The sequence below is a fragment of the Scyliorhinus torazame genome, chromosome 4 (genome assembly GCF_047496885.1).
Source record: "Scyliorhinus torazame isolate Kashiwa2021f chromosome 4, sScyTor2.1, whole genome shotgun sequence".
Classification (NCBI taxonomy): Eukaryota; Metazoa; Chordata; class Chondrichthyes; order Carcharhiniformes; family Scyliorhinidae; genus Scyliorhinus; species Scyliorhinus torazame.
The window spans coordinates 114,138,931-114,151,549 of NC_092710.1; the positions used below are offsets into that span (position 1 = coordinate 114,138,931).

The following is a 12,619-nucleotide window of genomic DNA, read 5'->3' on the forward strand; positions in this document are numbered from 1 at the left end:
GTAGCCAAGTTCAAGGACAAACAGGCTGCAGCTCCGAATAAACAAAGGCCGCAGCCCAGACTTTGCAAAATAACACAGGAAAAAGGCCGTCAATGGGCCATCCCGGGACAATGGGCTTAAATGAAAATCACCTCCAAAGTATTAGACTCAGTGGCGTCTGTTTCCCTATCTTGGAAAGGCTGTGCCTTTGGCACCAATGGACATGGCCAGTAAGATGCACGCCCCGCATCAAGGTGACGGGCCTTAATTGTACTTAATCGATCAGGGTGGTAAAGCCTTGATCGATTGATTGGTAGCTCACCTGGGACTGCCCAAAAGGACGCAAATTTCCCAGGGATAAAAGGTGCTGCGCAACTCCTCGATCTCTCTCTGTGCAGCAGCAACCAACAATGGTGACCCTTCACCGGCCAAAGAAGAAGACTATCCACGACACCAGCAGAAGGAAGACCAAAGCCAAGGATGAGGAAGACTGACAACCAACCATCGAGAACTGCAAGACTGCGGGTCACAGATAAAGGCCTTAGCTACCCTGTACTTGCCAGTCACTTGAAGTTAAGTTGAGGCCTTGTGCGAGCTTGCTTTGCGAGCTTAACTTATGTTGTATGTGTGTGTGAGGTTCATTAATAGTAACAATTGTATGATAGTGAATAAATATTGAATTATTGTATGAAACAGACGTGTAGTTATTTGTTCACTGTATACGGGTTAAGACACACTGTGGTTTAGGCACAACACTTTCCTTTGAAATAGTGCAACAGGATCTTTATCATCCTCCTGAAAGGATAGATGGGGCCTTGTTTTAACATCTCATTCAAAAGATGGCACCTCCAACAATGCAGCATTCCCTCAGTACAGCACTGGAGTGTCAGGTTGCATCTTAATTTCAGGTCTGGAATGAGGCTTGAACTCAGTCTTCTAACTGACCCTACTGCTGCCTTGATCCAACTTTAAACTATACATGAAGCACAATTTACATTGCTAGAATGGTAGATCTGATAATGCGTGAGGAAAGTGATGAATGAATTCCATTCAGCACCACAATGAAAGAGAAATTGAATTACATCAATTATCAGAAATTCATTTCACATGTTCGGTTTGTAATTAAAACTTCATTTATAATGGTTGATGTTAATTTTAAACATTTCTATCTGAATCAGGATTTTGAAATTAATGGAGACATCACTTCAAAGTTACTTTCACACTGTTCCATTAAGCACAAAGATTTATTTATGGAAGTAATGCCACATGCTTTATAAAGGTGAATAGTTCCAAAACATTTTACAATAGTTGAATTCAGTTAACATCCCCAAAATTACAAATAGTCTCATTGTTTAACACAGCCATGGGCATTCGAAAATTAAGAGAAATATTCAGTTTGTACAAAAGTAGATTTTCCTTCACCCATTTTAATAACAGAAAAGGGGACCCTGTACTTGTTTCTTCTTCAGCAGTTAGTACTCTACCTGAATGTAAAGCCACCTGTGTTCAAATCAGCCCATACTTGCAGCATGATTACTTTAGACCCCAATGAAATCACATGAAGGCATCCATCTTCAACCAATTTATCACTAGAGTTTGGAGTGCTGCAGCATTCTAAGCCTGCTGTTTTCTCATACTCTGAAAAATAAAACAAAATTACTTTTTTGCATCACTCAAATTGTGGGTGAGCACCAGACAAGCATGCGATCATCAGAGCTCCTTAGAATGGCTTAACATTCCTCCACATGTTGAGATATAATAAGAACAAAATAACATGGTTAGTTATTATCTGAATGCAGTCAGGCATTTGATCGAGCAACTAATGTTGCTCTAACGTCTCCTCTAATGTTGATCTCAGGTGAAAGTGTGAGCTGTAGAAAATGCCATTGGATAGAATCACTGATCCCCAGCTGGAAGATGAACTCAAAAAGACAATGAGCTAGCAAAAGCTCTACGAGATGTCAGCAATGGCTCAGTGGGTAGCAAAGAGTCAAATGTTTGTGGGTTCAACCCCATTCCAGAAACATAAATCATAGGCCAATGCTTCAGGGCAATATTAAGTAAATGTAGCACTATCGAAGATACCATTTTTAGGATGAGACATTAAACCGAGGCCCCATCTGCCCTCTCTGATAGACATAGGGTCCATAACATTAACTGAAGAAAAGCAGGACATTTTCCTGCTTTCTAGGGTAATGTTTATCCCTCAAATAACATTATTAAAACAGATTATCCAGCTCATTAATACCCCATTTGTGCTTCGGTGCCGTGTGTGAATTGGCAGCTGGATTTCCTACAATGGTGAATATGTTTGGAATTGCCTGCAAAACACTTTTGTGTATACGGAGTTCATGAAAGATTCAACATATATAAGCAAGTCTTTCTTTAAAGCTGTAACAGAGATTTTGATCCACTCTCCTGAATATCTCTTTCAGCTGGGAATACATATCTGAGAGGATTTACTTTTTAGTCTGCCATAGGATAAATATTCAAAAGATGTTTCAAGCAATTTTTATTTAAATAGTGTGAGGAACAAAGACCTCAAGAAGTATTTTATAATATACAGATGCTCATTGTTACATCTAAAATTTTAAAAGTGAGCAAAGATCCTTAAAATGACTGGGACTATTTCAGTCTGTGACTCCTGAACAAAAGAAGTCACTTGGCTGTTTTAGGAAAACTCACACCTCTTTATCTCTGACGAGCCACTAAGATCCATCCTTACCAGCAGCCCATAGACTGTACAGTCCAACTGAAAAGAGAGCTCTGCAAAGGCATTGAATCACCCAGGATAGCTAGAAGGAGACAATAGAGTCTTCAAAAGCCCCGCTACCTTCCTTTCAATTCGCAATGGCTTCTTCAGAACCCTGATGGTAGATACACATCTTTTATGAAAGAGCCAAGAGATCATGAGACATGAGCCTCTGGCTTTTGGAACATGTTGCCTTGCTGAATTGCATAGCTAAGTCTACTGTTTATCATCTGACCGGCAGCCTCACAGAAAAGGAGCTCTACCTATGTTGAACACCTGGCCCAACAACACTGTTTCTGCTGGAACTTCTGTACCATTGCCTACAACACTGATTCCTCATCATGTGAAGTCAACACTACCGATAAACTGAATTGGTTTTTCAACCTGCCAAACTCCGTGAAGGACTACCTTATTGGACTTTATTTCTGGACTCTGGGACCCATGTGAAGCAATATTCATTTTCTCTGTGGTCTCTGTGCTGTAAATCTTTCTTTTCTCTATCCCTCTCCTTACTATCTTAATACGAGTGTGACATTGTAAACCCTATTTCACATTTTGAGTGTGCACAAATAAACTAACCCAATCTTGAGTTTTCTGTGGGGTTATTAATACAAAATTGGAACGCACCAAAATCGAACGGTTAGGAAACACTCCAGCAATTATAAAGAGGGAAACAAATCAAAACACCTTTCTGTTTACGTTTGGGTAGTGAGAGGAGAAATTTGTGCTATTTAAATTAATCCCCTTCCATTGTCATTCAATGATTTGATTCTATCCTTAAATAATCCATCAATGCATTTGATGCACGTTTATATTGGCCATCTTCCCTCTCAACAGTTTAACCGTTGCATGCTCTAAATATAGTAACAGTCCGCTGTAATTGTCATTTTCAAGATTATCAATGGTATTTCAAGAAGGAGTTAATTTTTGAAGAACTATTTTATGCTGAAAGGATAATCGCTTCTTGTGACTTCATGTTTTTGCAGCAGAAGCAGTGGAGCAAACAAAGGTCTCTCTCTGTACTTTTGTGAAAATGGAAATAGTGGATAACCCCTTACATAACTTGCCGATATTAGACAATGACCATAGCTTATTCAAGGCCTGAATTTATACAACCACTACTTTGTAAATTATTACTGTTACTGTGAGAGGATAATACAGAGTATTTAGTCTTTCATTCCACTGAGAAAACAATAACAATTCTAATGTTATTTTGCTAAGTATGCAATTAAAAATGTATACAAGGATTCCCCCAAGTGAATGCTACATGATGACGAAGAAAGAACTTTTATTTATATAGCTCTTTACACTACCTCAATGTCCCAAAGTGTTTTCCAGTCAATCAATATTTTTATATTGTGGTCACTTGTAATCGCGATGTGGAGATGCCGGCATTGAACTGGAGTGAGCACAGTAAGAAGTCTTACAACATCAGGTTAAAGTCCAACAGGTTTGTTTCGAATCACTAGCTTTCGGAGCACTGCTCCTTCCTCAGGTGAATGAATGAGGATTCACCTCATTCACTTCAGGTGAATTCACCTTAGGAAGGAGCAGTGCTCCGAAAGCTAGTGATTCGAAACAAACCTGTTGGGACTTTAACCTGGTGTTCTAAGACTTCTTACTTGTAATCGCGACATATGGCAGACAATTTATGTATTGCAAGCTCCCACAATGTGCCACATTGACCCACAGCTACTGAACTCTATTGACAGAAACTTCTTTTGAAACAAGTTTGTTTACTCACTTCATAGATTCATAAAAAAGTAAAGAACTGAATTTGATTCTTACCTGTACCATCAAAACTAGTCTCTCTGAAAGTAGCGAGATGGTTTTGTCTTTGTTTCTTTGTTTTTTCAAGTGGCCCATCCGGTCCACTGGTGACTTCCACTTTTAACCATAGAGAGATACTAAAGCCGTCTGACATATGTGGCCAAGAGTTCTGTCCAACAAGTGGCAAATGCAGTGGAGCCACGTGCCATGATGATGACAATTGGTGGGTGTATCCTTCAGATTTCATCTCTCTCTGGCCCTGTGGAAATTTGACTCGTTTTAGAAGGCTGGAGCTCTTGCTGGTGGGAGTAGTATTAGTTTTCTGTATGGTTGAAATGGTATTGAAAATAGTAGTGCTGAATAGTGTTGGGAAGCTAAGGTACTGCATTGGGATCATGTCAACATTTGCTTCCACTATCCTCAGAATTCCTCCAAGTAGTCTTTTCTGAAACACGAGAACAAAAACAATACTTCAAGACGTATTTCATTGTAAATACTGATAATCTATTTGCTTTCTGTCAGCAAGATTTTCATATTTTAGTTAATGGAACTCACGGGTTACTCTAGAATCTTTGGAGCACTGGATGAACAAAGTTCACAATTTATGATATGACGAGCTACAGAGCAAATTCCAGAAAGAAATTACTAAGGCAGGTACAGAATATTGTTCCAGTTTTTTACATTGCCGTCTTTTATCCATCGAGAGCCACCAACCCTCAATTCCTTCATTCTTCCCTTTTATCTCTCCTTCCTTATGTCATGCAAAGTTGAGACACTGACAATGAAGTAATTTCTTGCTAAACAACTGTTTAGTCTCCATCTATTAGTGTCTTGTTGTCAATTGAAGTACAGAAGATATTTCTGTACATGTGGGTGGACTGTGTAGTTATTAATATGTCACCGGTCAGTTTCAGCGGTTTTCAAGTTTAGCTTTTTACTTTATCTCATGATAGAGGTTCTCCTTGCTTGAATAGAGAATCACAGAATCCCTACAGTGCAGAAGGAGGCCATTCGGCCCATCGAGCCTGCACCACCACCCCTGAAAAGAGCACCCCACCTCCATCCCATTCCCATAACCCAGTAACCCACCTAACCTTTTTTGACACTAAGGAGCAATTTAGCATGGCCAATCTACCTAACCTGCACATCTTTGGACTGTGGGAGGAAACCGGAGCACCCGGAGGAAACCCACGCACACACGGGGAGAACGTGCAAACTCCACACAGTCAGTCACCCGAGGCTGGAATTGAACCCAGAACCCTGGAGCTGTCATGGTGCATTTGACAGTTGAGTCATTTCACTGTGACTACACAGTGTGTAGTTTTACAACAAAAATGTTTGGAACAACCCAAATTGCTAACTGGCCACACAGCTTGATATGCCTGAAATTAATCAGAGTTCTTGAAATTGGTTATCTTACTAAGTTTCTGATGCCAGGCTTACCAAGTTGAGAACACAGCCAATTACTAAATGGCCAGTTTACATCTCCACACATTAACCTACTGACAACATCCAGCAGAAGTGCTAAGAAGAGTCCCACAGCTAAAGCAAGGGACTGCAACAGTCAAATCTTTCACATAGTTCCTCAAAGGGGCTTTTCACAGTAACTTCATTTGAAGCTTACTTGTGACAATAAGCGATTTTCATTTCATTTCAAAGATCACAGCCCCAAAAGTCAACAAAAACTACAAAAAAGGTTGCCAGCTTCCACACAACGTCTCCTGCAAAAACCGTGCCTGCCAGAATATTTTGCAATTTGGAGTCTGCTCTTTTCATAAATGTCACGGTTAGTATTCATGTCTTTTTGAGAACAATTCTATGCATGTCATTGAGGACTTTGATTTGGATTCTCCTGGTAGTTCTTCACAAGGTTATCTGACTTGCTATTGGTAAATTAAATCTCTGATTTGCCCTCTCTCTTGGGTGTGGCTACTGTTATCTGTTTTATAATGCATTTTAATTAGAATAGTGCAGACATTTCACTCACAGTTGGAGGGGTCTTCTCTAAAAACAGTCTCATAAAGAATGTCAACTCTTCAGCTGACAACCTGGAGCTGATTAAAGTCACCAATAATTCCACAAGCACTGCCTGGCACTCTGTATAAACAAATGCAAATGGTTACAGGATCTTGACATTCATAGTTAATTGGTGATTTAGTAACAGTCACATTTAAGCAAAGAACTTAGTTTGCTAAACACCACTTGCATTTAAACTATTCAATGACATTAGAATCTCAAGAAAAGAAAGTTTGCACATACCCTCAAACGCCATCTCAGATTGACTCAAAATATTCTGAAAACCTCCCACAATAATTTTTACAGCTCCCTGAAATGAAGCAAAATATTGCGAAATGAAAATTCTAAGAATAATATGATAAATGCATAGTGTTACATCAAAGTACATAACAAAGAACGTTCTGGGGAGTTTTAATGCTTTTGAAATTAGGACAGCTCAAGCTCTGCCTGACACGGAACTAAACTGGATTGTTTTCTATTCAATCTTGGGCTGTTTAGCACAGGGCTGAATCGCTGGCTTTGAAAGCAGACCAAGGCAGGCCAGCAGCACGGTTCAATTCCCGTAACAGCCTCCCCGAACAGGCGCCGGAATGTGGCGACTAGGGGCTTTTCACAGTAACTTCATTTGAAGCCTACTTGTGACAATAAGCGATTTTCATTTCATTTCATTTTCATGTGGGTATCGCTGGCTAGGTCAGCATTTATTGCTCATTCCAATTGTCCGCAAGGTGATGGTAAGCTTCTTTCTTGAACCGTTATATCTATGTGGTGTAGGTAAACTCGTACTGCTGTTAGGGAGTGATTTCCAAAATATTGACCCAGCGACAATGAAAGAACGGTGACATATTTCCAAGTCAGGACGATAGGTAGCTTGAAGAGGAACTTTCAAGTCATGGTGTTTCCATGGACCTTCTGCCCTTGCCCTTAGATGAGTTTGGAAGGTACAGTTTAAGAAGGCTCAGAGAGTTCCCGCAGTGCATCTTGTGGATGGTGCACACTACTGCTCCTGTGCATCTATGATGGAGGGAGTGAACATTTGTGGATGTTGTGCCAATCAAGTGGCTGATTTGTCCTGGAATGTGTCGAGCTTCGTGAGTGTTGTTGGAGCTACATTCATCCAGGCAAGTGGAGAGTACGCCATCACACTCCTGACTTGTAGCGTGTAGATAGTGGACTGGCTTTGGGGAGTCAGGAGGTGAGTTACTCACCACATGATTCCTAGTCTCTGACTAGCTCTTGTAGTCACAGTATTTACATGGCTAGATCAGTTTAGTTTCTGGTTAATGGTAACCCCAGCATGCAGGGGATTCAGCGATGGTAATGCCATTGAATGTCAAGAGGCAATGGTTAGATTCTCTCTTGTTGGAGGTGGTCATTGCCTGATACTTGTGTGGCACGAAAGGAACTTGCTACTTGTCAGCCAAGCCTGGATATAGTCCAGGTCTTGCTGCATTTGGACATTGACTGCTTCAGTATCTCACAAATGTTGCTGAACAATCATAGAATTTACAGTGCAGGAGGAAGCCATTTGGCCCATCGAGTCCGCACTGGCCTTTGGAAAGAGCACTCTACCTAAGCCCACACGTCCACCCTATCCCTTTAACCCAATAACCCTACCTAACCTAACCTTTTTGGACACTAAGGGCAATTTAGCAGGGCCAATCTACCTAACAAGCACATCTTTGAACTGGGAGGAAACCGGAGCACCCGGAGGAAACCCACGCAGGGACGGGGAGAAAATGCAAACTCCGCACAGACAGTAACCCAAGCCGGGAATCGAACCTGGGACCCTGGAGCTGTGGAGCAACTGTGCTACCGTGCCCCTCTCCCCCAAAATCATCAACAAACATTTCTATTTCTGCCCTTATGATGGAAGGTAGGTCACTGTTGAAGCAGCTAGAGATAGTTGAGCCTAGGACACTACCCTGAGGAATTCCTGCAGTGACATCGTGGAATTGGGATGACTGACATCCAACAATGATCTTCCTTTGTGCTAGATCTGACTCCAACCAGCTGTGATGTTGGGGAACTGAACTCCGGAGGAGGCCAAGAGCCACATAGGTACCAACGACATAGGTAGGAAAAGGGATGGGGATGTAAGGCAGGAATTCAGGGAGCTAGGGTGGAAACTTAGATCTAGGTTATTATCTCTGGGTTGCTACCCGTGCCACGTGATAGCGAGACGAGGAATAGGGAGAGAGAGGAGTTGAACACGTGGCTACAGGGATGGTGCAGGAGGGAGGGTTTCAGATTTCTGGATAATTGGGGCTCATTCTGGGGTCGGTGGGACCTCTACAAACGGGATGGTCTGCACCTGGACCAGATTGGTACCAATATTCTGGGGGGGGAAATTTGCTAATGCTCTTCGGGAGGGTTTAAACTAGTTCAGCAGGGGCTTGGGAACCTGAATTGTAGCTCTAGTATACAGGAGGTTGAGAGTAGTGAGGTCATGAGTAGGGTTTCAAAGTTGCAGGAGTGTACCGACAGGCAGGAAGAAGGTTTAAAGTGTGTCTTCTTCAATGCCAGGAGCATCCGGAATAAGGTGGGTGAACTTGCGGCATGGGTTGGTACCTGGGACTTCGATGTTGTGGCCATTTCGGAGACTTGGATAGAGCAGGGACAGGAATGGTTGTTGTAGGTGCCGGGATTTAGATATTTCAGTAAGCTCAGGGAAGGTGGTAAAAGAGGGGGCGGGGTGGCATTATTAGTCAAAGACAGTATTACGGTGGCAGAAAGGACGTTTGATGAGGACCCGTCTACTGAGGTAGTATGGGCTGAGGTTAGAAACAGGAAAGGAGAGGTCACCCTGTTAGGGGTTTTCTATAGGCCTCCAAAAAGTTCCAGAGATGTAGGAGGAGAGGATTGCAAAGATGATTCTGGATAGGAGCGAAAGCAACAGGGTAGTTGTTATGGGGGGCTTTTACTTTCCAAATATTGACTGGAAACACTATAGTTCGAGTACATTAGATGGGTCCGTTTTTGTCCAATGTGTGCAGGAGGGTTTCCTGACACAGTATGTAGATAGGCCAACGAGAGGCGAGGCCATATTGGATTTGGTACTGGGTAATGAACCAGGACAGGTGTTAGATTTGGAGGTAGGTGAGCACTTTGGTGATAGTGACCACAATTCGATTACGTTTACTTTAGTGATGGAAAGGGATAGGTATATACCGCAGGGCAAGAGTTATATCTGGGGGAAAGGCAATTATGATGCGATGAGGCAAGACTTAGGATACATCGGACGGAGAGGTAAACTGCAGGGGATGGGCACAATGGAAATGTGGAGCTTGTTCAAGGAACAGCTACTGCGTGTCCTTGATAAGTATGTACCTGTCAGGCAGGGAGGAAGTGGTCGAGTGAGGGAACCGTGGTTTACTAAAGCAGTCAAAACACTTGTCAAGAAGAAGAAGGAGACTTATGTAAAGATGAGACATGAAGGTTCAGTTAGGGCGCTCGAGAGTTACAAGTTAGCTAGGAAGGACCTAAAGAGAGAGCTAAGAGCAGCCAGGAGGGGACATGAGAAGTCTTTGGCAGTTAGGATCAAGGATAACCCTAAAGCTTTCTATAGATATGTCAGGAATAAAAGAATGACTAGGGTAAGAGTAGGGCCAGTCAAGGACAGTATCCCAGTGCCCGGGATAATTTCCTGGAACAGTATGTAATGGAACCTACAAGGGAACAAGCGGTCCTAGATCTGGTCCTGTGTAATGAGGCAGGATTGATTAATGATCTCATAGTTCGGGATCCTCTTGAAAGGAGCGACCATAATATGGTGGAATTTAAAATACAGTTGGAGGATGACATGGTAAAATCAAACACTAGTGTTTTGTGCTTAAACAAAGGCGATTACAATGGGGTGAGAGATGAACTAGCTAAGGTAGACTGGGAGCAAAGACTTGGCATGGTGAAGCAGTTGAGGAACAGTGGAGAACCTTCTGAGCGATCTTTCACAGTGTTCAGAAAAGGTTCATACCGACAAAAAAGACGGTAGAAAGGGGAAAAATCGACCGTGGATATCTAAGGAGGTGAGGGGGAGTATCAAATTGAAGGAAAAAACATACAAAGTGGCAAAAATTAGTGGGAGACTAGAGGACTGGGAAGTCTTTAGGGGACAACAGAAAGCTACTAAAAAAGCTATAAAGAAGAGTAAGGTAGACTATGAAAGTAAACTGGCTCAGAACATAAAAGCAGATAGTAAAAGCTTCTACAAATATATAAGACAAAAAAGAGTGGCTAAGGTAAATATTGGTCCTTTGGAAGATGAGAAAGGAGATTTAATAATAGGAGATGGGGAAATGGCTGAGGAGCTGAACAGGTTTTTTGGGTCAGTCTTCACAGTGGAGGACACAAATAACATGCCAGTGCCTGATGGAAATAAAGATATGATAGGTGAGGACCTTGAGATGATTATAATCACTAAGGAGGCAGTATTGGGCAAGCTAATGGGGCTAAAGATAGACAAGTCTCCTGGCCCTGATGGGATGCATCCCAGAGTGTTAAAAGAGATGGCTAGGGAAATTGTAAACGCACTAGTGATAATTTATCAAAATTCACTAGACTCTGGGGTGGTCCAGGAGGATTGGAAAGTAGCAAACGTGACACCACTGTTTAAAAAAGGAGGTTGGCAGAAAGCGAGTAATTATAGGCCAGTAAGCTTAACTTCGGTTGTAGGGAAAATGCTGGAATCTATCATTAAGGAGGAAATAGCGGGGCACCTGGAGGGAAATTGTCCCATTGGGCAGACGCAGCATGGGTTCACAAAGGGTAGGTTGTGTCTGACTAATTTGGTAGAATTTTTTGAGGACGTTACCAGTGCAGTAGATAACGGGGAGCCAATGGATATGGTATATCTGGATTTCCAGAAAGCTTTTGACAAGGTGCCACACAAAAGGTTGCTGCATAAACTAAAGATGCATGGCATTGAGGGTAAAGTGGTAGCATGGGTAGAGGATTGGTTAACTAACAGAAAGCAGAGAGTGGGGATAAATGGGTGTTTCTCTGGTTGGCAACCTGTAACTAGTGGGGTCCCTCAAGGATCAGTGTTGGGACCGCAGTTGTTCACAATTTACATAGACGATTTGGAGTTGGGGACCAAGTGCAATGTGTCAAAGTTTGCAGACGACACTAAGATGAGTGGTAAAGCAAAAAGTGCAGAGGATACCGGAAGTCTGCAGAAGGATTTGGATAGGTTAGGTGAATGGGCTAGGGTCTGGCAGATGGAATTCAATGTTGCCAAGTGTGAGGCTATCCATTTTGGGAGGAATAACAGCAGAATGGATTATTATTTAAACAGTAAGATGTTAAAACATGCTGCTGTGCAGAGGGACCTGGGTGTGCTGGTGCACGAGTCGCAAAAAGTTGGTGTGCAGGTGCAACAGGTGATTAAGAAGGCTAATCGAGTTTTGTCTTTCATTGCTAGAGGGATGGAGTTCGACAAGGGAGGTTATGCTGCAATTGTATAGGGTGTTGGTGAGGCCGCATCTGGAGTATTGTGTTCAGTTTTGGTCTCCTTACCTGAGAAAGGACATATTGGCACTGGAGGGAGTGCAGAGGAGATTCACTAGGTTGATCCCAGAGTTGAGGGGATTAGATTATGACAAGAGGTTGAGTAGGCTGGGACTGTACTCATTGGAGTTTAGAAGGATGCGGGGGGATCTTATTGAAACATATAAAATTATGAAGGGAATAGATAGGATAGATGCGGGCAGGTTGTTTCCACTGGTCGGGGAAAGCAGAACTAGGGGAAAGCAGAACTAGGGGGCATAGCCTCAAAATAAGGGGAAGTAGATTTAGGACGGAGTGTAGGAGGAACTTCTTCACCCAAAGGGTTGTGAATCTCTGGAATTCCTTGCCCAGTGAAGCAGTTGAGGCTCCTTCTTTAAACGTTTTGAAGAAAAAGATAGATACCTTTCTAAAGAATAAAGGGATTCGGGGATATGGTGTACGGGCCGGAGAGTGGAGCTGAGTCCACAAAGATCAGCCATGATCTCATTAAATGGCGGAGCAGGCTCGAGGGGCCAGATGGCCTACTCCTGTTCCTAGTTCTTATGTTGTGTTCTAGTCGTGGGAAGTTGTGCTTGGAGTCCGAGGAGATAGGAGAGG

At 42.5% G+C, this 12,619-nt stretch overlaps 1 protein-coding gene across 3 annotated transcripts in view; it reads right to left on the reverse strand.

Moving 5' to 3' along the window:
• The window catches only part of lyst (lysosomal trafficking regulator), a 482,598-nt gene that overhangs the window by 229,729 nt on the left and 240,250 nt on the right, over positions 1-12,619 (reverse strand). For all 3 annotated transcript variants that reach the window (XM_072498518.1, XM_072498516.1, XM_072498517.1), the window contains 4 exons: positions 6,761-6,827; positions 6,489-6,598; positions 4,520-4,946; positions 1,464-1,617 (listed from right to left, as the gene is read on the reverse strand). In XM_072498518.1, the coding sequence (XP_072354619.1) occupies positions 1,464-1,617; positions 4,520-4,946; positions 6,489-6,598; positions 6,761-6,827 (758 nt within the window). The remainder of the gene's footprint in view (positions 1-1,463; positions 1,618-4,519; positions 4,947-6,488; positions 6,599-6,760; positions 6,828-12,619) is intronic.